General features: G+C 55.1%; 2 protein-coding genes, 1 long non-coding RNA gene and 1 other non-coding gene across 5 annotated transcripts in view; 2 read left to right on the top strand and 2 right to left on the bottom strand.

Annotated features, from left to right (window-relative positions):
- Positions 1–3,429, top strand: part of BTBD19 (BTB domain containing 19) — a 10,691-nt gene extending 7,262 nt beyond the window's left edge. The window contains exons 4-8 of the mRNA XM_006153800.3: positions 854–913; positions 1,455–1,523; positions 1,598–1,729; positions 1,882–2,007; positions 2,121–3,429. Of these exons, the coding sequence (XP_006153862.1) occupies positions 854–913; positions 1,455–1,523; positions 1,598–1,729; positions 1,882–2,007; positions 2,121–2,255 (522 nt within the window). The 3' untranslated portion in view covers positions 2,256–3,429. The remainder of the gene's footprint in view (positions 1–853; positions 914–1,454; positions 1,524–1,597; positions 1,730–1,881; positions 2,008–2,120) is intronic.
- Positions 3,430–6,974: 3,545 nt separating this feature from the next.
- On the top strand, positions 6,975–10,613 carry LOC102502693 (uncharacterized). 2 transcript variants are annotated; one of them, XR_003550284.1, is made up of 4 exons: positions 6,975–7,738; positions 8,234–8,392; positions 8,492–8,668; positions 10,496–10,613. It is a non-coding gene; the product is annotated as an uncharacterized LOC102502693 (long non-coding RNA). The 2 variants fall into 2 exon arrangements; XR_335323.3 differs by lacking the exon at positions 6,975–7,738 and having other exon boundaries at positions 7,745–8,392.
- Positions 7,237–7,353, bottom strand: LOC114008786 (U5 spliceosomal RNA). The gene has a single exon (XR_003550289.1). It is a non-coding gene; the product is annotated as a U5 spliceosomal RNA (small nuclear RNA).
- PTCH2 (patched 2) overlaps positions 8,675–20,293 on the bottom strand; it is a 26,505-nt gene continuing 14,886 nt past the window's right edge. Inside the window, exons 3-23 of the mRNA XM_014589885.2 lie at positions 19,330–19,519; positions 19,160–19,229; positions 18,910–19,001; positions 18,132–18,327; positions 17,465–17,586; positions 17,174–17,321; positions 16,967–17,098; positions 16,722–16,877; positions 16,547–16,639; positions 15,156–15,281; positions 14,950–15,068; positions 14,488–14,836; positions 14,055–14,367; positions 13,830–13,972; positions 13,564–13,744; positions 13,176–13,456; positions 12,957–13,094; positions 10,685–10,827; positions 10,511–10,610; positions 10,118–10,152; positions 8,675–10,075 (exon numbers count right to left, since the gene is read on the bottom strand). Coding sequence (XP_014445371.1) covers positions 9,844–10,075; positions 10,118–10,152; positions 10,511–10,610; positions 10,685–10,827; positions 12,957–13,094; positions 13,176–13,456; positions 13,564–13,744; positions 13,830–13,972; positions 14,055–14,367; positions 14,488–14,836; positions 14,950–15,068; positions 15,156–15,281; positions 16,547–16,639; positions 16,722–16,877; positions 16,967–17,098; positions 17,174–17,321; positions 17,465–17,586; positions 18,132–18,327; positions 18,910–19,001; positions 19,160–19,229; positions 19,330–19,519 — 3,359 coding nt within the window. The 3' untranslated portion in view covers positions 8,675–9,843. The remainder of the gene's footprint in view (positions 10,076–10,117; positions 10,153–10,510; positions 10,611–10,684; positions 10,828–12,956; positions 13,095–13,175; positions 13,457–13,563; positions 13,745–13,829; positions 13,973–14,054; positions 14,368–14,487; positions 14,837–14,949; positions 15,069–15,155; positions 15,282–16,546; positions 16,640–16,721; positions 16,878–16,966; positions 17,099–17,173; positions 17,322–17,464; positions 17,587–18,131; positions 18,328–18,909; positions 19,002–19,159; positions 19,230–19,329; positions 19,520–20,293) is intronic.

Here is a 20,293-nt window from a genome sequence, read left to right on the forward strand (position 1 = left end):
GGTTCGAGTCCTGGACCTGGCAGCTTGCTTTCTCAATCTTTCTCTCTCTGGTCAAATTAAAATAAATGAATGAATAAATAAAATAAATAATTTAAAAGAAAAGCAAGGGGTCAGCAGGTGGTGTGGGTGGTTAAGGTGTTAGATTCCTACATGGCCAACTATGGTTCAAGTGCTGGACCTAGCAGGTTGCTTTCTCACTTTCCCTTTCTCTCTCTCTCTGTCTGTCTCTGTCTCTCTGGTCAAATTTAAAATAATAATAATAATAACAAATAAATAAAATTAAATAATTCTCTTTAAAAAAAAACTAAACTAAAAACAAAAAGTCAGACAGCAGTTGAGATTCACCAAAACTTTCAAGTAAGGGAGGATTTGGAAGTGAAAGGGAGAAGGGATGGGGAGAGATAGGAGGGACCTGTCAGTCCGGTCAGGAGACTGGTGCAGCAGGCAAGAGATGATGTAGCCAGAGTGGGTGTGGAGGTCTGAGAGAGGGGGTGGAACTGGCGTGACCCAATGCTTTTCTCCATGACAGGATGTCACAGATGATATTAAAGTTTCTGGTAAAAATAGAAATGTCCTTGAGTCAGAAAGGGAACAAGTAGAGGAAGATGAGTCCTGAGAGAAGGGGAGTGGAATTTTTGTATGGCTCTCATCTGGTCTGATCAGTGGTGAATGTGCTGGAAGGTGGGCTGCTGGGCGTGCCCTCGCTCCCCTGGCCTGGGAGGTCTGGAAGGGCCCGGGGCTGGTAGGAGCCAGGACAGCTGACTGCTCCTAGCCTGCTCATTGTTTCTGGGGTGGGTCTGGGGTCTTGGAACAGTGACACGTTTGCACAGGCCATATTCATTTCCATTCCCAGCTGTGCCTGGAGTTTGTGGTGAAGGTGCTGGATGTGGAGTTGGTTTGTGAGGCCCTGCAGGTAGGTTGCGCTGGACAGGCCTGGGAGGAGTCTGGCTTTCAGTGGAACTGGGCTCCTGGTGCCAGGAACCCGGGAGGAACCTGTGTCTGGTCTGGAACAATCCAGATACACAGGAGTGGAGTTCAAGGTGTTCACGATGAATTCTGTGCCCAGATCTATGGGATCCTGGGTACATTAGAAGGGCCAGGAGCAGGAAGAGTTGAAGGTGCTGGGGGTGTTTGCTGGTCTCTTGTTTATTTAAGGCTGGGGAATGGCTCTCAGCTGATTCCAGGGACGGGAGAGAGTAGTATGGAGTTTAGAAGCAAAGCGCAGACTCCAGGGTGGAGTCTGAAGGACATGGCATGGCCTCCAGTCCGATGGTAAGTTGATTAAGTCCACCTGCATGCGCATATGCAGCTGAAGGCCTCTATATAGTAGTAGGATTTCCCAGGAGTGCTATGAGTCTCTCCAACTACAATCAGGGTCATGTCTGCAGTGCAGTCCCAAGGTGATGTGTAGAGGACAGGCCTCTCCAACCTGACCGCTGTCATTCTGCCCCCAGGTGGCCGTAACCTTTGGCCTGGGGCCACTGCAGGAGCGTTGCATAGCCTTCATAGAGGCCCATAGCCAGGTACAGCTCCCGTCTTCCCGCCCCTAACCCCACAGCCTGTTCTGCTCCTCTCTGACCCAAACGCCAACCCGCAGGAGGTCCTTAGGACTCGCGGCTTCCTGGAGCTGTCGGCTGCCGCGCTGCTGCCCCTGCTGCGTAGCGACAAGCTCTGTGTGGACGAAGCTGAGCTGGTCCGGGCAGCTCGGAGCTGGGCGCGCGTGGGCGCGGTGAGTGGGGCGGGTCTGGGGTCTTGGAACAGGGACACTAGGGAGCACGGGAGCACGAGGTCGCCCAAGGAAGCAAGGGCCGCAGGAACCCTGAGGGCAGGCGGCGGGGCATGGGCCCCTGCTTTGCTCGGACTCAGGACTGGCGTTCGCAGGCGGTGCTGGAGCGACCTGTGGCCGAGGTGGCAGCCCCGGTGGTGCGAGAGCTGAGACTGGCCTTGTTGGCCCCGGCAGAGCTGAGCGCCCTGGAAGAACAGAATCGTCTGGAGCCGCTGATCCCGGTGCGGACGCAGGAAACCAGGCTTAGACCCTCAGCAGCCTAGACACAGAAGCGGGGTGCACAGCCCAGTCAGCGTCTTGGCGCAACTCCGCGGTGACCCGCCTTTCCCTGCAGGTGGAGCAGATCGTGGAGGCGTGGAAGTGCCACGCCCTGCGGAGAAGGGATGCGGCCCGGAGCGCTCCGTGCCGTCGCCGGAGGGGCACTCTGCCCCGGGAACACCACCGCTTTCTGGACCTGTCCTTCAAGTGACCCAATGCCAGAACCTGCGAGGAAGCCTGGCCCGGCGGGGCTGTCCCGAACTACAGCTCCCGACACGCTCGGCGCTTGGCGTGACTTCCGCTCCCGGCATGCCCGGTGAACTACTAAACCGGAAGGACCGCCTCTGCCCGGCGCAGCGCCCTGTGCGTGGGGCGTGCTGGGGCGCGTGTGCTGACGTGGCGAAGCTGGGAACTGACGGTTTCTTTCTCCTTCAGAGTGGCCCCTGGGCAATGCCGCTTGCTGGTCAACAGCGGCCCCATATATATTTGCAACTCAGCCCTTCCTTTAATTAACCGCCCTGGAGATCTCGGCCTGGATGGCCGCAGACACCCGGGGCTCCGGGCAAAGGCGGGCTCCCGATCTTTCCCAGTTCGTCCCGGGTAGTGTTTCTCATTTCTGCGGGTGTCCACGCCAGGAACCTGGGTCTCTGCCTTGCCTTATCCCTCTTTCTCACGCCTGTCTCCGGTTGCTTCTACCTTTTTTTTTTTTTTTTAAATTCATGATAGAGCGCATGTGCGTGGGGAGAAAGGGCGCACCCTCCACAGATCTACCACGGGGTTTGGTCACGCGATCCCTTCGGTTCTCCAGCTCGTGGGATCGTGGGCAACCTCGGGATTGTCAGGCATGTGGGGATTGGAACTTCGGTGGCCCCGTGCGGTGATGTGTTTTTTTGTTTGATTTTGTTTTGCTAGGTGTGGCATGTGAGCTAGGCATAAGGAGAGAGAAAATGAGAAAGCACCCCCGCCGTGGGGGATGGTGACACCACAATCCTTTCTCCTATATTTTTCTGTTTAAGTTTTGGAGGTTTTTTTGCTAGTGCACTTGTGGGAGAGACAGTGAGAAATCCCCCGGAGGATGGCCATGCTGCAATCCCTTCACCTCCTCTCCGGATTTTAGGCACCGACGCACTCCTGTCCCTCCAGTGTTTCAAGGCGCCAGGTCTGAGACTCGAACTGGGGTCGACTACATGGGAGTACAGCGATGTAACCACTACGCCATCTGCTGATCTTGAGATTTTGGACATACGTGCACATGTGCCCAAAGCACCTGGTTTTTGTGGGATCCTGATGCCTTCACCACCGCCTGGCCAGCTGCCCCTTCCGGCCTCCCTGGCCCTTTTTAATTGGCAGAGGATGCTGCTGGTGGGGGCGGTGTGTGTGTGTGTGTGTGTGTGTGTGTGTGTGTGTAAAACACTACCCTATGGGGCTTGGGCACATGGCAATACCTCTTCCATTTCTCCATCCTGCTAACTTCCAGGGTGTAAGCTGGCTTTTCTTTTTCTTTTTTTTTTTTCTGGAGAGGTTTTTGCTATAGGGTGTGTGTGCTCGCCAGGAAGACAGAGAGAGACAGAGAGACAGAAAGCGAGAAGTCATGCCTCAGGGGGGATGGCCGCGCTGCAGTCCCTGCTCCATTCTCCTCTCAGGATCTTGGGCACGCATGCACATGTGCCCGGCGTGAGTTTTAAGCCACCAGGTCCGGTACACGAACCGCGTTGACTGCGTGGGAGTCCAGCGACATAGCCATTATGCTAACTGCCAGTCCCTAGAATTATTTTTTCATATGTGGGAAAGTGACTCATCCCGTGGGCGATGGTCATACTGCAAGCCTGCAGTCCCATCTCCATTTCTCTCAGGGTTTTAGGCAGGCACATACTCTAGCGTTACTCCACTGCAGGGTCCAGAACCCAAACCAGAGCAGTTGGTCACGTGGGATCCAGCTGCCTTGACTGCTGTGCCCTGGTTGGCCTCACTTTTATTATTTTTTAATGAAATATTTTATTTAGGGGCCAGCAGGTAGTATGGTGGTTGAGGGGCTGGGCTGCCACGTGACTGCACATGGTTCGAATCCCTCACCTGGCAACTTGCTTTCTCACTCTCCCTTTCTCTGTCTCTCTCTGGTCAAAATTGAGGAATAATGATAATAAATTTTTTTAAAAAATTATTTTATTTAACTTTATTTATTTATTCATTTGACCAGAGAGGGACAAAGAGAGAGAAACAGGGAAAATGGGAGAGCAAGTCGCCAGGTCCGGGACTTGAACTGCTTTCGGCCGTGAGGGAATCCAGTGCCTTTAAACACCACATCACCTGCTGGCACCCCACACTCATTTTTAAAAAATATTTATTCATTTGTTCATTTCGATTTGACTAGAGAGGGGTAAAGAGAAAGAGAAAGCAAGCCACCAGGTCTGGGACTCGAACCATGGTCGCCATGTGGGAATCTAGTAACCACCACTCCACCTGCCGGCTCCTCACGCTCATATTTTTTTTTGCTATAGGGCGCATGCGCTCACAAGAGCAACAGAGAGAGACAGACAGAAAGCGAGAAATCACCCCCCAGGGGGAATGGCCACGCCACAATCCCTTCTCCTCCCTTCTCCTCTCAGGATCTTGGGCACGCATGTACACACGCCCGGTGTGAGTTTAAGCCGCCGGGTCCAGGACTCGAACCGCGGTCGACTACATGGGAATCAGCGACATAGCCATTACGCTAACTGCTGGTCCCGTGCTCATATTTTTTAGGAGACCTTTTCAATGTATTCTATTTTGTCAGTCTCTGATTTAGCCTATCTTGCCTTCATTCCTGTACCCTCTGGTATCCATCTCCCACACTGCAGCCAGACTGAAGATGGTCAGTCCTACCTTGCTTATTAGTATTTTTAAAATTTGCTGTAGGTGCATATGCTCACCAGAGAGAGGAGAGAGAAAGCACTCCTCCCCACCCCACCAGGGGCTGTGGCCACTCCGAAATCCCTACATTCTTCTCTCAGAATTTCAGCCATACACTGCTTTCCCAGTCCCTGTCACATAAACAATGTTCTGTAAATGTTACGGGAATGACTTTCCTTCCTAATTGAAATGCCACTTTATTTCATAAAGAATTTCACAGTTTTTTTGGGACAGGTTTTTGCTATAGGGTGCGTGCACTCGCCAGAGACAGAGACAGAAAGTGAGAAATCACCCCCCTGGGGGAATGGCCACACCACAATCCCTTCTCCATTCTCCTCTTGGGATCTTGGGCATGCAAGCAAACACACCCGACTTGAGTTTAAGCCATGTGGGACTAGAACCGTGGCTGACTACATGGGAGTCCAGCGACATAGCCATTATGCCAACTGCTGGTCCCATCCCTTTCCCTCTTTCACTGGCAAGCATACATACCCTCTGGCAAATTGAACAACAAACAAAAAGAGTAGCTTCGAATTAAACTTTGTGCATTCTGGGGCCAGCAGATGGCGTAGTGGTTAAGTCATTGGACTCCCACAGGGCTGAGGCTGAACGTGGTTCAAGTCCCAGACCCGGTGGGCTAAAAATCATGCCAGACCTGTATGCTCAAGATCCTGGTAGGAGAATGAATGGAGGAGAAGGGATTGCGGCATGGCCCTCCTCCTTAGGGGGTGATTTCTCACTTTCTCTCTGTCTCTGTCTCCCTGGCAAGTGTACACACCCAAGGCAAAAACATAAAATTAAAAAGAAAAAACGATCATGCGTTCTGGAACCTGGATGCTTGTGTTAGAATCCTACAACCACTATTTACTGTTTTTGTGATTTGAGTGAGGTCTCTTAACCTTTCCATGCCCCAGTTTCCTTATTTATAGAATGATAATGATAGACCTATTTAATAAGGTTCTTAGCAGGATAAAATGAGTTTCGTAAAGTAGAACTAAGTGGATCAGATTAAATATTATAGATGTGTTTGGAAAATATATTCATTTTGGGGCTGGCAGGTGGCCTGGTGGTTAAAGGCGCTGGACTCCCACGCAGCTGACTGCAGTTTGAGTCCTGGATCGGGTGGCTTGGTTTCTCACTTTCCCTCTCTTTTCACTCTGTTCTTCTTTGGTCAAATTTAAACAAATGAAAGTTTAAAAAAATTTAAAAATATTTATGTAGTCGGGAACCAGCAGTTAGCATAATGGCTATGTCGCTGGACTCCCACGTAGTCAACCGCGGTCTGTGTCCTGGACCTGGGGGCATAAAACTCATGCTGGGCGCGTGTGTGTGCGTGCCCAAGATCCCGAGAGGAGAATGGAGGAGAAGGGATTGCGGCGTGACCATCCCCCCTGGGGGGTGATTTCTCGCTTTCTGTCTCTCTGTCTGGCGAACGCACGCGCCCTATAGCGAAAACCTCTCCAAAAAAAGAAAAAAAAAATTATGTAGTCATGTGTTCCACAAATATTCATTGAGTGCTCATGTATTAAGACATTGGTTGAGGGTCATGGAATCCATGGGAGAACAAGTCAAGTAAACTTTATGAACGTTAAGTCTTAGATGGAGTTTACAGGGGCTGGCAGGTGGCTTGGTGGTTAAACGTGTGGGACTCCCACATGGCCAACCATGGCTCAGGTCTCTGACCTGGTCACTTACTTTCTCACTTTCCCCTACTCTCTGCCTCTCTCCTCAAATTGGAAAATAATAATAAAGCTAAAATAATTATTTTTAAAAAATGGAGTTTTGGGACCAGCAGTTAGCGTATTAGTATTAGCGTAATGGCTATCTCGCTGGACTCCCATGTAGTTGACTGTGGTTCGAGTCCTGGACCCGGTGGCTTAAACTCATGCCAGGCGCGTGTGCGCGCGCCCTTGAGTCCAAGATCCTGAGAGGAGAAAGGGTTGTGATGTGGCCATCCTCCCCGGGGGGTGATTTCTTGCTTTCAGTCTCTCTGTCTTTCTCTCGCGAGTGCACGCACCCTGTAACAAAAACCTCTCCCCCCCCCACCAAAAAAAAAAAAGTTTATAGGAGCCAGCAGGTGGTCTAGTGGTTAGGGATCTGGGATTCTACAGGAGGAAGTGGGGAAACTATGGCTACAATTTCTTGCCTTCAGTCTCTCTGGGAAATGCACAGCCCCTTATATACAGAAAATTTCTAAAATAAAGAAAACTACATGGACTTTAACACAGAAAGTAACACGGTAGACTTTTGTACAAACAAAACACACACTTTCAAGATACCTATTTTTAGCACTGTAATTATGTAGCCCTGGCAAGACCAAGGCCTCAAAAAATTGGGTAAAGACTCAGAATTGTTCCTCTCCACGGAAATCTTTAGTAAAAGGCGAAAGATTTATGCGATCTGAAGAGAAACCAGAGTATACCTGTGGAGCACCGTTTAGGACTGCCCAAGGGAGGGAGTACTCATAGCGCTTACGGTGGCTGACCTCCCGCGCGGTGCCACCTCCTGCGTGGAGGCTTCGAGAACGGGAGCGTCCCGCAGGCACTGAGCCCCTCGGCCGTGCGCGATCCCGCGGGGCTGGCTGGAGCCCCGGGAAGCGGCTTTCCGCGGTGCACCACGGGTATGCAAATCGCCGGCGCCGGGCGGGTCCGGGACGCCGCTGCTGGGATGCTGCGCTCCCGCCGCGTCCGCGGCTCTCGCTGCTCTTTCCTGCGATCTGTCTGAGACCTGAGCTCCGTTTGCTCAGAGTGGTGTGGACGTTTCCTACCGGTGCCTGGTGCGGAGTGCCTTACGGGGCTGGGACTGGTAAGCGTTACTCCTGTCGTTCTTTACCCGCAGGGGAGTCCCCAGCGGAGACCCGCGAGACAGAAGCGAAAACTGCCAGGCACACTCGAAGGCAGGGCACGCCACACCCCTCTTGGAGGAGGTCGCACCCAGATCATCTTGGACAATGATTTGATTAGGTCAAAGGTGGGAGGGTGCTCTAAGGAGAGGGAATGGTACCCGAAGTTACAGGGGCGAAGACCAGTAGGAATTCGGTCAGAGGGCGCAGTGAATTTGGCGGGGTCGCCATGTGGGGCTTGGGTGGTGGAAGGGACTGGATCTAGTCGCTCCTGGCAAGAGCTTTTAAAGTCTTCAGAGGGGAGCCGTGAAGGGTGTTGAAGTCGGAGGGCCGAGTAGTGCGGGGGCCACACGGGTGGGCTGCCTTGAGAGCAGTTCTGGACATAGTCCCTGAAACCGGAAGAGGTCAGTGCCCAAGGCTAACCATCTGCCCCAATGGAGCGGAATCCCTTTCCTTAGCTTCTGCCACCAGGACACTTCCACGTTTCAGGATTGTTCACTAAGGATGCCACCAGAGTAAGCTCTCTAGCAAGCTGACTTCTGTTCAAGCCGCAGAAATAAGCAGCACCTGAGATGGTGGGTCGTGACACCCTTGGCGCTAACCTTCCTGCTTCACAGGTGAAAATGCTGTGGCTCAGTGGGGTCAGCTAACCTGCAGGTAATCAGCTCCTAAGTGCCAAAGGAGCCTGATCTTGTCTGTGCTGTTTTGGCCCCAAGGTCCCCCATAATGACCCAAACGCCAGTGGACTCAAATCTCCAGCCTCCATCCCTCGGTGTGTGTATTCTAAGGTCTAAGCCAGCTTCCTCTTGGATGCATTTTACTGTTGATTGAGCCTGGCCTTCGTCCTGGGTGCAGGGTGAGAAGGCAGCGTTCTGGGGGCAGGATCATTCCTGGTGAGTAGGTGGTTGGAATATCCTGGGTGTGTATGTCTCTCAGTTGAGACTGAGCCCAGGGATAGTTGGCAAAGGACTATAAAAGATGTCCCACCCCATTAGGTGAGGCTCTGTGCTCCAGCCCAGGGGCATGGCCAGACTGCTCAAGGTCTCTGCACAGTAGGGCCCTTCAACCTTCACAGAACCAAAAGCTTAAACACGGTGTCCTCACTGGCTGCTAAATTTCTGAACAGCCCCCCCCATCAGGCTGACTGCAAACCCAGAAACCTTTGCCTTGCAGGTTGCTCTGGGCCCTGGCTTCCTTCCCATGTGCACACCTCCTACATTATCTCCCTAGGCCCTGCTGTCCTGTGTCTGCTTCAGCTGGCCACTGTCCGATCTGCTTGCATGTCCCCTCCCTGCTGCATGGCTTAGCCCCTCTGCCCATACCCCCTGTCAGACCAAACCAGAAGGTGGGAGATGAGTCTGGAGAGGTGGGCAGGGCTGCCACACAGCAGGGCGTAACACCAAAAAACTGTATCATTTTGTGTACTAAAGCACTTAGTCCGGATCCTGGTGCAAATATATGACAGGAATTCAGAATCTGGGGTCTTTCCCACTCAGAACTAGAGAGAAGCACCCCACAAGTCACCTCTAATGTCTGATCTTCATTTGCAGACTCCTAACGCTGTCCAAAGCAAAGCACTAAAGTCCTTCAAAATGCGTTCATATAGAATATATTTCATTCTTTAAAAATAAAACTTTCAGCATAGCTAACATCGATATGTACTACAAAAATAAACATCTTCATATAAATAACTTAGGTGGAGGAGGTGAGCAAGGATTCAGAGTGCCTCCCAGAAGCCACGCAGCATTGGGGGCCAGGACTGGCAAGCCGTGGGAGAGGACCCTCAGGCTGTGTGTGCTGGGCAGCAGCAGTGTGGACAGGACTTGGGGCAGGGCTGCGCTGCAGTGCTGGGCTTTCGGCCCCACCAGAACACAGACCCAGGCACACATGGCTCAGCATGCCGTGCTGCTGACACGCTAGCCAGTGGCTGCTCTGTGTGGGTCTCAGGGAGTTGTTTGATGGCTGAGTTGGGGAAGATGTGACAGCAGCCGCAGCAGGGTCCTTTGGTACCCCACCCGTTGCTTCCCAGTGACTTCATGGGGCCCGAGCGGGTTCTGATCACCAGCTTTCACGCAGTGGCTGGACATGGTCCTCTAGCACTGAGGTTGTCAGAGCCGTTGGCAGCTAGGGTGATGGCAGAGGACCAGGTGGGCTCATCGGAGGCTGAGTGGACATAGGCACCAGGCAGCGGGGGTGGGGAGAGGGCCACCGTCATGGAGGTAGTCACTCTGGCGAAGCTCTGGGGCGGGGTGGGAGCCACGCCCCACCTGAGCCCACCTCTCCGTGCAGCCGGGGGGCTCTCCTTGTACGACTGTACCTCCTGGAGGGAGACACCAGCCCCAAGGACCTCTGGGCTCTCCTTGTACAACTGTACCTCCTGGAGGGAGACACCAGCCCCAGTGAGTTCCAGGGCTTCTGGGGCTGCAGTCCCCTTTGGCACTGGAGGCTGGAGTCCTTGTCAGCCTCCAGCAGCAGATAGGAGAGCTGACAGGGTGTTGAGGCCTGGGGTAAACCCTACACCTTGCTCTGAATCTAGAAAGGTTCAGGTGGGTCCTTTGAAGAAGCCAGGAGGGCAGAAAGGCAGGGAGGGGCATGATGTCTGAGGAAAGGTGGCACCTTTTGGGGAAGGCCCTTGTGAGCTGAACCCTGCATCCAGGCCATGGAAGGCATTTTGTCCTGACTCTCTCACTTCCCTTGCCTGTTCCCACCCTGTCCCCTAGGCTGGCTGTGGTCACCTCTGGCGGGGGTCCCAGGATGGACAGCAGCACAGGCAACAGCACGAGTCCATGGAGGAGGCCCAGGAGTGTGAGCACTGTCAGCACCACAAAGAAGTACCTGGGGGGAGTGGGGGTCGGTCTGGTGGCAAGGCCAGCGGGTGGGCCCCACCTCCTGGCCCCAGCACCACCTACCTGACTATGAAGTCAAAGTTGGAACCAGCGAGCATGAGCAGACCCAGCAACGTGGAGACAGCTCCGTCGGTCACGGGGGCAAACGTGTGCTCGAGGGCACGGGCAGCCCGCAAGTTCCGGCTCCCCTGGGTGGTCAGGAAGCCCTGGGGGAACACAGTGGTCCTGGAGGTGCTTCTCTGCCAGCCAGGGCCAGTTCATCCATGTCCCCAGCTGCTACTCAGATGAGTCCCCTCAGGTGACCAGGCTCACCCATGCCGTGGTCCCCAGGAGAGGTGAACTGAGTTCATGGAGATGGCCCAGGAAAGATGCATGACTTCATTTAGTCAGGTGACACTGTGTACGTGTGTCTGCTGAGGGTGGACACAGGGATGTCCAGGATAGAGTGGGCAAACTACAGCCTGTCGCTTGTTTTGTAAATAAAGTTCTGTTGAAATAGAGCTATGCTGTCTGTGGCTGCTTTTGTGCTATAGCAGTCTACGGCCCACCACGACTGAAGCGAACTCCCTGCCCCTTTACAGAAAGTTTGTCGGCCCCTGGTCTAGAAGGATGGGTGCCAAAGTGATACGTTATTTCTCAGGGTGCTGTTTCAGAGCATTTTTTCCTTTTTTTTTAAATTTATTTTGAATTTTATTTATTATTATTCTTACATTTTGACCAGAGAGAGACAGAGAAAAAGAAAGTGAGAAAGCAAGCCGCCAGGTTTGGGACTTGAACCATGGTAGGCCATGTGGGAATCCAGCACCTCAACCACCACGCCACCTGCAGGCCCCTCAGAAGATTTCTAATTAAAAAAAAAAATTGCTATAGGATGCTTGTGCTCATATGCTCACCGGAGAGAGAAAGAGACAGGAGAGAGAGAGAAAGTGAGAAAGCACTTTGCCGGGGAGATTCTGGGCATGCCTGCCTGCTACTGGGTCCAAGACTGAACTGTGCAGCTGGCTGCGTGGGGTCCAACTGCCTCAGCCATGCCATCGGCTGATCTGAGTTCTAATTTTTGGTACTTTTCTGCACGCTTATTTCCCCCCCGAAAAGCATGTGTTATTTTTACAGTTAGATGAATACATGGTGGTTCAGGCAGTGGGGCACCGCCGTATAATCTAGAGCCATATTGCAAGGCTGTGGATTCAGATCCCTCGACCACCCATATGCTGGGCGTTTCTGTTATCTGCAGAGCTAGGGGTGGACCACAGTATGGAAAGACCCTGTCAAGGGTACCTGTCCCTCCCAAGAAGTAAACTTAAAAAAAAAAAAAAGGGAGGGGGAGGGTCAGCCTATGGCCTGGTGGTTAAGGGAGCTGAGTCCCACAGGCCAGCTGTGTGGGTCCAGTCCCAGTCCTGGTGGCTTGAACATGCTGTGGGTGTGTGCGCATGGGTGCACATAATCCCGACAGGATGGAGAAGTGGAGAAGGGACTGTGGCATGACCACACCCTATGGGGGGTGCTTTCTCCCTCTCCTCGCTCTTTCTTTGGACAGTGCATGCTTTATTTAATAATCAGTAATACGGCGACTGGGGAGAGAAAAGAAGGGACATTTGTGGAGTCTGGCCAGGTTTGCGCTGGTGCTTTGTGGTACCTTCCCGCCCCGCCCCTGCCATTGCCTCTGCAGAGGACGCAGCTCTGAGACAGGCCTGCGCCCTCTTCAGGCCTGGTACCCCTGTCTGGGTGGAGTCCCTCCCTTAAGCCCACATTGCCACCTCACCTGCTGCCATCCCATTTCTTTGACCCCTTTCACAGTAAAGTCAGTCATAGGAAAGGATGCCTCCCATTTTCTCACCTTGCAGTCTGTCCTCACCCCATCTAGTCAGGCCGTTGTCCCCCCTCCCTCCTGAAATGGCTGTTTATTTGTGTACACATTTGTTATCTCTCTCCTAACGTATAAGGAGGCCAAGACTGTGCTTAATTTATTCCCAGTTCTTACACAGTCCTACACAGAAAGTACTCCCTCTGCTTTTTCTGGGTTTTTGCTATAGGGTGCATGTGCTCTCCAGAAAGACAGAGAGAGAGAGACAGAAAATGAGAAATCACCCCCCAGGGAGATGGCCACCCCACAATCCCTTCTCCTCCATTCTCCTCTAGGGATCTTGAGCATGCACACACACGTGCCCGGCGTGAGATTAAGCCACCAGATCTGGGACTTGAACTGTGGTCGACTACATGGGAGTCCAGCAATATAGCCATTACGCCAACGGCTGGTCCTGAGAAAGTACTCCCTGCTGACCTTGATGAATACCGAATCAGCTGACCTGCCCTTCCCCCAGGGGCCTGGGCTCACCAGAGCCACGTGGACTGTGAACTCGACACCAATGCCTACTGAAGCCACGAGGATCACCACAGGAATGGCGCTCAGCTTGATGCCCAGGAACCCCATGATACCGAAGAGCTCCACGGTCATCATCGTCAGGACCAGCACCTGGGGGAGGCAGGACTCACCCAGTGCCCTGGCGGGGGGCATGCCGCTGGTCTCTCCACTCCCACCCCTGCAGGTACTCACCACGAGGCCAGCCGTCCAGGGACTGAGCAGCAGCAGGGCACAGACGAGGAACGTGCACACGAGCAGGATGCAGATGGCCAGCAGGAAGCAGCGCCGCAGGCCCAGGTACTGCTCCCAGAAGAGGAAGGGGGAGCCACTGGGGTAGGCATGCACCCCGGCCTGGCTGGCCTCTGCGCACGCTGCCCGGGCCCCCTCGATGGCCTCCACAAAGTCTGCTGTCTTCTGGAGGCCGTGCAGCAGGAAGGGGAACTGGGCAAACTCCAGAGGCTGGGCCGCTGGGACTGCGGAGGGGCAGGGAGAGCAGTGGGGGTGGGGGGTGGTGAGCACGGCCACAGTGGGCAGGGGCTGAGGGGGCTGAGCCTCTCGCCATGCTCCCCCCAGGACTCACTGCGCAGGTTCTCCCCGGTGGCGTCGTACTTGTCGTGCAACCACTCAGGAGGCGGCGGGTAGAAGTTAGCCTGTGAGGCTGCCAGACCCATAGGGTCGCTGCTCACCCACATGGTCAGCCCCACGTAGAAGAGCTCGGGTGGAATCAGTCCCTCTGTGTCCACTAGCTTCCTTGAGGTCAGCTGCAGAGGCAGAGTGCGCTGAAGGCTAGGCCCGTGAGGCCTGGAGCCTGTCTGTGCTCCCCAGTCACTCCAGTCCTTCCCCGACCTGGCTGAAATCCAAGGGTTCCTGAGCATCCCCAGTCTGGATGAGCAGCTTGTAGGCAAGGGCCCCGTCCTCAGAACCATTGCGGTACGAATGGTGGGTGATGCGCCCAGAAGCCCAGTCTTGGTCAAAGGCAGCCTGGATTCCTGGGGGAGCAGAGGACTAGTTAGCCTGTGGCCCCAGAAATTCTCCCTGCAGCACCCCTCCCTGCTGGTCCCCTTGCCTCACCCTGTAGCCAGTCGCGGTAATAGTGCAGCCAGGTGCGGGGTGCCTGGGTGGCAGGCGGGGGCAGCACGGCCTTGAGGGAACTGAAGCGCTGGTGCAGATCAAAGAGGGCGCGTTGGGAGTAGGCGTAGTCAAAGCCACCCTGGGTCACCAGGGCCACCTCATACAAGGAGAAGTACCTGAGCTGGGCACTCAGGAAGGCATGCTCCTTGGTGCCCTGAGGCACCACATCGGTCAGGGCCAGCCCGTCCTGTACCAAGGTGGCTCCATAGAGGCTTAGGCCCACAAGAGCCCCAAAGAGCACCAGCACCATGACCTATGGGAAACGAAGGTGCGCTGAAGGCTCAGGGCTGCCCTCCTACCCTCGGGGTGCTCTGGGCCCTTTGCCCTCTTGGGGCCCGGAGACACAAACCCTCAGTCCTTGACTATGCCTTACCTTGATATGGGATTGGAGCAGCAGGGGTGCAAACTGGTAGCGGGCGAAATGGGCAAGATTCCAGTGAGCACAGGGTGGAGACTTGCAGGCTGTCTTCTGCCTGGTGCTTTCCTCCTGGCCTAGAAGGTCTCGTGTGGACCCTCCAGGGCTGAAGAGCTCAGAGCCCGGTGGGTCAGAGGCCGGGGCAACCAGGTGGGTTTGGGGAGGTAGGATGGTGACCACATGCTGGGTGCTGGCTTCACAGTGGGTAAAGGCTTGAACCGTGGCGGTCAGGTGGGTGATGCCCACTGGTACTGTCCCATCCCCCAGCTCCTGGGGCAGAAGCTGAATCACTCGGGCAGAGCAGGGGCTGGAAGAGGCAGAGAATGGATGACAGGTCTCTGCCTTGACATGCTGATGAGGGGACAAACTGGGATGAGCTCAAGCGGGAAGTGGGCAGGGCACAGGGCACAGGGACGGCACCTGGAGAAGCAGCAGAGAACATCGAGGCGCTGGCAGTGGCGCCGGCGCAGATCCAGGCTGAGGACAGCTGGGAAGACAAGCATGACAGCTGCGAAGTTGCAGCCAACCACTATGGCCGCCTGGGGAGGGGACAGGGGTACAAAGGCTGGGTGAAGCGTGCCTCCAGCTCCACTCCCCTCACAGCCTCCCTGTGCGCGAGGCCTCACCTGCAAGGAGAAGGCCCTCAGTGCAGGGATGGGAACGAGGGCGGCCATGAAGAAGGCGACCATGTTGTTGATGGAGGTGAGTGTGACACTGGTGCCTGTGCGCTGCAGACACTCCCCCGTGCGCTCCTGCCAGGACAGAGCAGGGACATGCCCTCAAGTTACAGGAGAGGGGGCCAGGGCCTTCAGGATAGAGTCAAGGGGAGGCTGGAGAACTCGGATGGCAACAGTAACACTGCAGGGGATATTGGGACCACTGATGTGTCACTGTGTCATGTGTTCTAAGCTTTCAGCCTCAACGACCTCACTGGTTCTCAGGATAGTCCTTAGGACATGAGCACTGTTACTACCCCATAGGACACGAGGACTGTTACTACCCCATAGGACACGAGCACTGTTACTACCCCATAGGACACGAGCACTGTTACTACCCCATAGGACACGAGGACTGTTACTACCCCATAGGACACGAGCAGTTACTACCCCATAGGACACGAGCAGTTACTACCCCATCTCAGTGCAGGGATGGGAACGAGGGCGGCCATGAAGAAGGCGACCATGTTGTTGATGGAGGTGAGTGTGACACTGGTGCCTGTGCGCTGCAGACACTCCCCCGTGCGCTCCTGCCAGGACAGAGCAGGGACATGCCCTCAAGTTACAGGAGAGGGGGCCAGGGCCTTCAGGATAGAGTCAAGGGGAGGCTGGAGAACTCGGATGGCAACAGTAACACTGCAGGGGATATTGGGACCACTGATGTGTCACTGTGTCATGTGTTCTAAGCTTTCAGCCTCAACGACCTCACTGGTTCTCAGGATAGTCCTTAGGACATGAGCACTGTTACTACCCCATAGGACACGAGGACTGTTACTACCCCATAGGACACGAGGACTGTTACTACCCCATAGGACACGAGGACTGTTACTACCCCATAGGACACGAGGACTGTTACTACCCCATAGGACGAGGACTGTTACTACCCCATAGGACACGAGCAGTTACTACCCCATAGGACACGAGCAGTTACTACCCCATTTACAGATAGAGAAACCAAGGCACAGAGAGACTAATTAGTAGCCCAAAGTCACTCAAACCAAGTGGCTTTTTATTTAAAAGCTTTGCTATAGGACGTGTGCACTTGCCACAGACAGAAAGTGAGAGGGCACCCTCCAGGAAGGATGGCAATCCCTCCTCCTCCACTCTCCTCAGGACTTTGGGCATGCACACCCACCTGCCCGGTGTGTTTCTCATGCTACTGGATCTGGGACTCTAGCTGCAGTCGGCCATGTGGGATTCAGCTGCCTTAACCACCATGCCATGGGCTGGCCCCCCACCAGGCTCTTAAATACTCTGAATTGCCTCAGGTGTGCAAGCCCAGCCTGGAGCACAAGCCTCACCTGCAGAGGGGTGCCAGGGGGAGCCTCTGTGAAGGCATGTGCCAACAGGAATATGTCATCCACGCCAATTCCCAGCGCCAAGAAGGGCAGCACCTGGAGGACAGAGGGGCGGGCAGCTGGAGGACCCGTGTAGCCTGGGGTAGGCACTGGAGTCCGGCCTGCAGTCCTGGCATACCTGAGTAGTGGCAGCATTGAAGGTGATGCCAAGCAGGGCACAGAGCCCAAGGCCTGAGGCCACTGCCAGGGCCACCAACAGCACCCCAGCAAGGCCCACAGCGCCCTGTGACTGGGCGCAGTCCCACCGCAGCATCGTCACGCAGGCGTAGGCTAGCTGTGGGGAGAGAGGACATGGTCTCAGACAGGGGCTCCCAGGGTGGCCGCTGTGAAGAGGTGGGGGCCCGTGCCAGGAGCTGCACTTACCATGAGCAGGTAGCCTCCCGCCACTCGGGCAGCACTGACTTGAGAGAAGGCGTGCAGGATGTCATCCAGGGTGGTGGAGGAGAAGGCGTGGACTTGCTGGGACGCGTTCTCAGGCAGGGCCTCCTGAGCCAGCTGGAGAGACAGGGTGGGTCTGAGGGGGCGGAGGAGCAGCAGCTGCAGGGTACACCTGGCCTTGCCCACACTGACCTGCACGAAGCGTCGCTGCCAGGCCTGCAGCACCGTGCCAGCCTGCTCCTCGCTCCAGCCAATGTCATGTGTCTGGTAGTCACCCCGGAAGTGCTCATACAGCTGGCGGGGACTCATTAGCAGGAAGGTGCTCTGCAGGGCCTCTGCCCTGGGGAGGGTGCAGGAGAACTAGGGATCAGAGCTGGCAACACACCCTGTCGGGAGGTGCAGGGAGCTTTTGCCCGAGCAGCCTGGTATTAGAGTATATTCCCACACCTGGACCCCCTTGTTCACTCTCCGGGGAGGCCATACCTCAGCAGCTGTCCTTGGGAGTCTCTGGCTATGCCTCCCAGCAACAATTCCTCCTGCCAGTGCATAAACTTGTGGGAGAAGCCATGGCAGCCCCCACTCAGTTCCTGAGCCACATTGGGAGCCTGGAGGAGGGAAGGGAAAGGGTTTCACATCCAAGGACCTGGTTGTCCCTGGGCTTGCACCTTCAGGAACCACACCTGCCACACAGCTCAGCAAACCTCCTGAGCCTCTTGCCTGCTCTGTTAGCGTGAACAGCTAGGCCCTGCAGACAGGAGGCCACAAGAGGAGCAGAGGCCTGAAAATAGGCTGCTGGGAGGGGCAGGCCTCACTGTGGTGTTTTGGAAAAAGCACCACTTTCATAGGGCACAGGATAGTTGGGACACTAGACATGACAGTCGTGCTTAGCTATTTTGTTTTTCGTTTCCATGTACACATCTATTTTGATAAAGTCCAGTTTCGTGCTTAGAAAAGGAAAAAAGGGATTTATATGCCACTTGAGAGTTCCTTAGGAGAACTGAACAGGAACGGAGACTCTAGCACAGAATGGGGGCGGGGTACTAATGTCCAGAGCCCAGAGCATCATCGGCTCACTCTCAGAACAGAGGAACAGGCAGGGGAGAAAGGGAAGGGGCACAGCCTTTACCTGGCAGACCTGGTTGGAACCCACCTGCCTGCTGTGACGATTGGGGGCACTAGGTGGGCAATGCAGGTCGTCGGGGTGCAGACAGGGGCGTCCCACGTAGGCCTGGCCCACCTGTGCCTTGGCTAGTAGCTCCCGGAAGCCCTCAAGGGTGGCAAAGGGGCCCAGCTCCTCTAGCAGCTGCTGTGGGTCCAGGTTGGTCCACTGGATATCTGGGCGACCCCTGGGGGAAAGGCCATGGTTGGTGAGGGTCAGGACCCCCACCGCATCCCCCCTCTGCTATCCCTACCCTAGGGAGGGCGTGTGAGGCTCACACCAGGTTGCTGCGGTGAGCTGTGGATGGACACAAGGGACTGGGGGACATGGGTGGACAGACATAACACATGGAAAGGAGCCAGAACGCCCCCCAAGTCCCTATCAAGCCATCTACCTTGTTTCTAATATAGAACCACGTGGCTTGCCCGTAACGGTTTTCTCTCTGGCCTAGCAACAGCTTAGCTGGTACTCAGTTAATCCCCTCTAGCAAAATCTCTTTCTGGGGAGCCTTTCTGTCTTTTGCTCAGATCTTACAGATCTTCGTGTTTTGTGCTCAGACAGGTCTTCCTTGCTTTCAGAGACGAGAAGGGGTGTGTGGGGAGAGCCTTGGGGCAGCCCATGCTCTGACTCTGGCCAGGGAAGTAGTTCAGACCTTGGTGAGGTTTTGATGAGCCTCTTTTTTCCCCACCCCTTCAGTCCTCCCTCCTGCTGGGGCAGCCCCTGAGCGGTGGGTGAAGCGGTGGGTGAAGCAGTGGGTGGAGGCACTCACGGCAAGTAGGCAGAGCCCCCTTGGAGTTTGGCTCCCTCCCAGAAGCAGTCGAGGGGAGTGAGGATCACACACGGAAACAGCTTCTCAATCATCTGCCAGGGACACCCCAGGCCACATCAGTCCTGTCCCTTAGCTCCTTTCCCCCTGGCTTTTGTAGGCTGCCCTCTGCAATTGCCCCGACCTTCGCCTTCTGGAGTCTCTGAGCCTCCCCCGCCTCTCCCTGCCTCGGGGAACAGCTCAGGGTCCTCACCCGCTCAATCATTCCATTTTCAATAAGGGGAACTCCTGACTTGTAGCAGATTTTGTTCAAATCCCAGGACCTGCAACAGCCAGGGGGCAGGTCAGTAGAAGAGGGGATTCCCACTGCAGAACTGCCCCAGCACACCTCGCCCGGCTGCTCAGGGGTTCAGTCAGACTCACTTTCCGTAGAGCGATACTTGCACTTTGCTGGCAGTGAGGGCTGCCTGGAGGTGGAGGCTAAGTGCCTCAGGTGTGAGGATGTTCTCCCCCTGCTGGCGTGCAGTCTGTATCAGCATCTGGGAGGTGTACGCAGCTTCCTCCCCCAGCTTCTCCTTGGTGTAATGCAGCTCCTGGCTCACCCGGCTGCCCACTGCCAGGGCAGAGAGAGAAAGCTGGAGGGGACGATCCCGGCGGATGTAGTCACCCCTGTGGCCTCCTCAGCGAGTGAAAGAAATACTGCTAGAGGAGCCCCCATCTTCAGCCAAACCCTTCTAGAATCTGGAGCCCTGCCAGGGAAGCAGCATTGCCTCCATTGCGTGGCTCCACCGACTTCCTGTGTGGTCTGGGGTTTAAGCATGAACAGGCTGGTTGGGTTTGGGACAAAAACCTGTGCATGCAAATCAGCATGAACTGGGCCTGGGTTGTGGTTATGGGGCACCCTGGGAGGGAAGCCCACTCAGGCCCTCTGCTTCTGTTGGGAGGACAAGGACAGCAGAGGCCAATAAGGATGGGCTCCTAAAATAACAGGTCTGGGGAACCAGCAGTTAGCGTAATGGCTATGTCGCTGGACTCCCACGTAGTCGACCGCGGTTTGCGTCCCGGACCCGGTGGCTTAAAACCCATGCCGGGCGTGTGTGCGTGCGTGCCCAAGATCCCGAGAGGAGAATGGAGGAGAAGGGATTGTGGCGTGGCCATCCCCTCTGGGGGGTGATTTCTCACTTTCTGTCTCTCTCTGTCTCTCTCTCTCTAAAACCCCCAAAAAAAAAAAAAAAAAAAGAACAGGTCTGGGCTGCTTCCCAGAGCAGGTGGCCCCTGGCAGTGGTTTGTATGCACACACCTCTCTGCGGACCTCTTAGAAGACAGGATAAGACTGTGGGTGATAAGGGGAGGGGGAGAAGAGACATTCTTCCCCATGCTCCCACTC

The sequence above is a fragment of the Tupaia chinensis genome, unplaced genomic scaffold (assembly GCF_000334495.1).
Source record: "Tupaia chinensis unplaced genomic scaffold, TupChi_1.0 Scaffold000387_1, whole genome shotgun sequence".
NCBI lineage: Eukaryota > Metazoa > Chordata > Mammalia > Scandentia > Tupaiidae > Tupaia > Tupaia belangeri.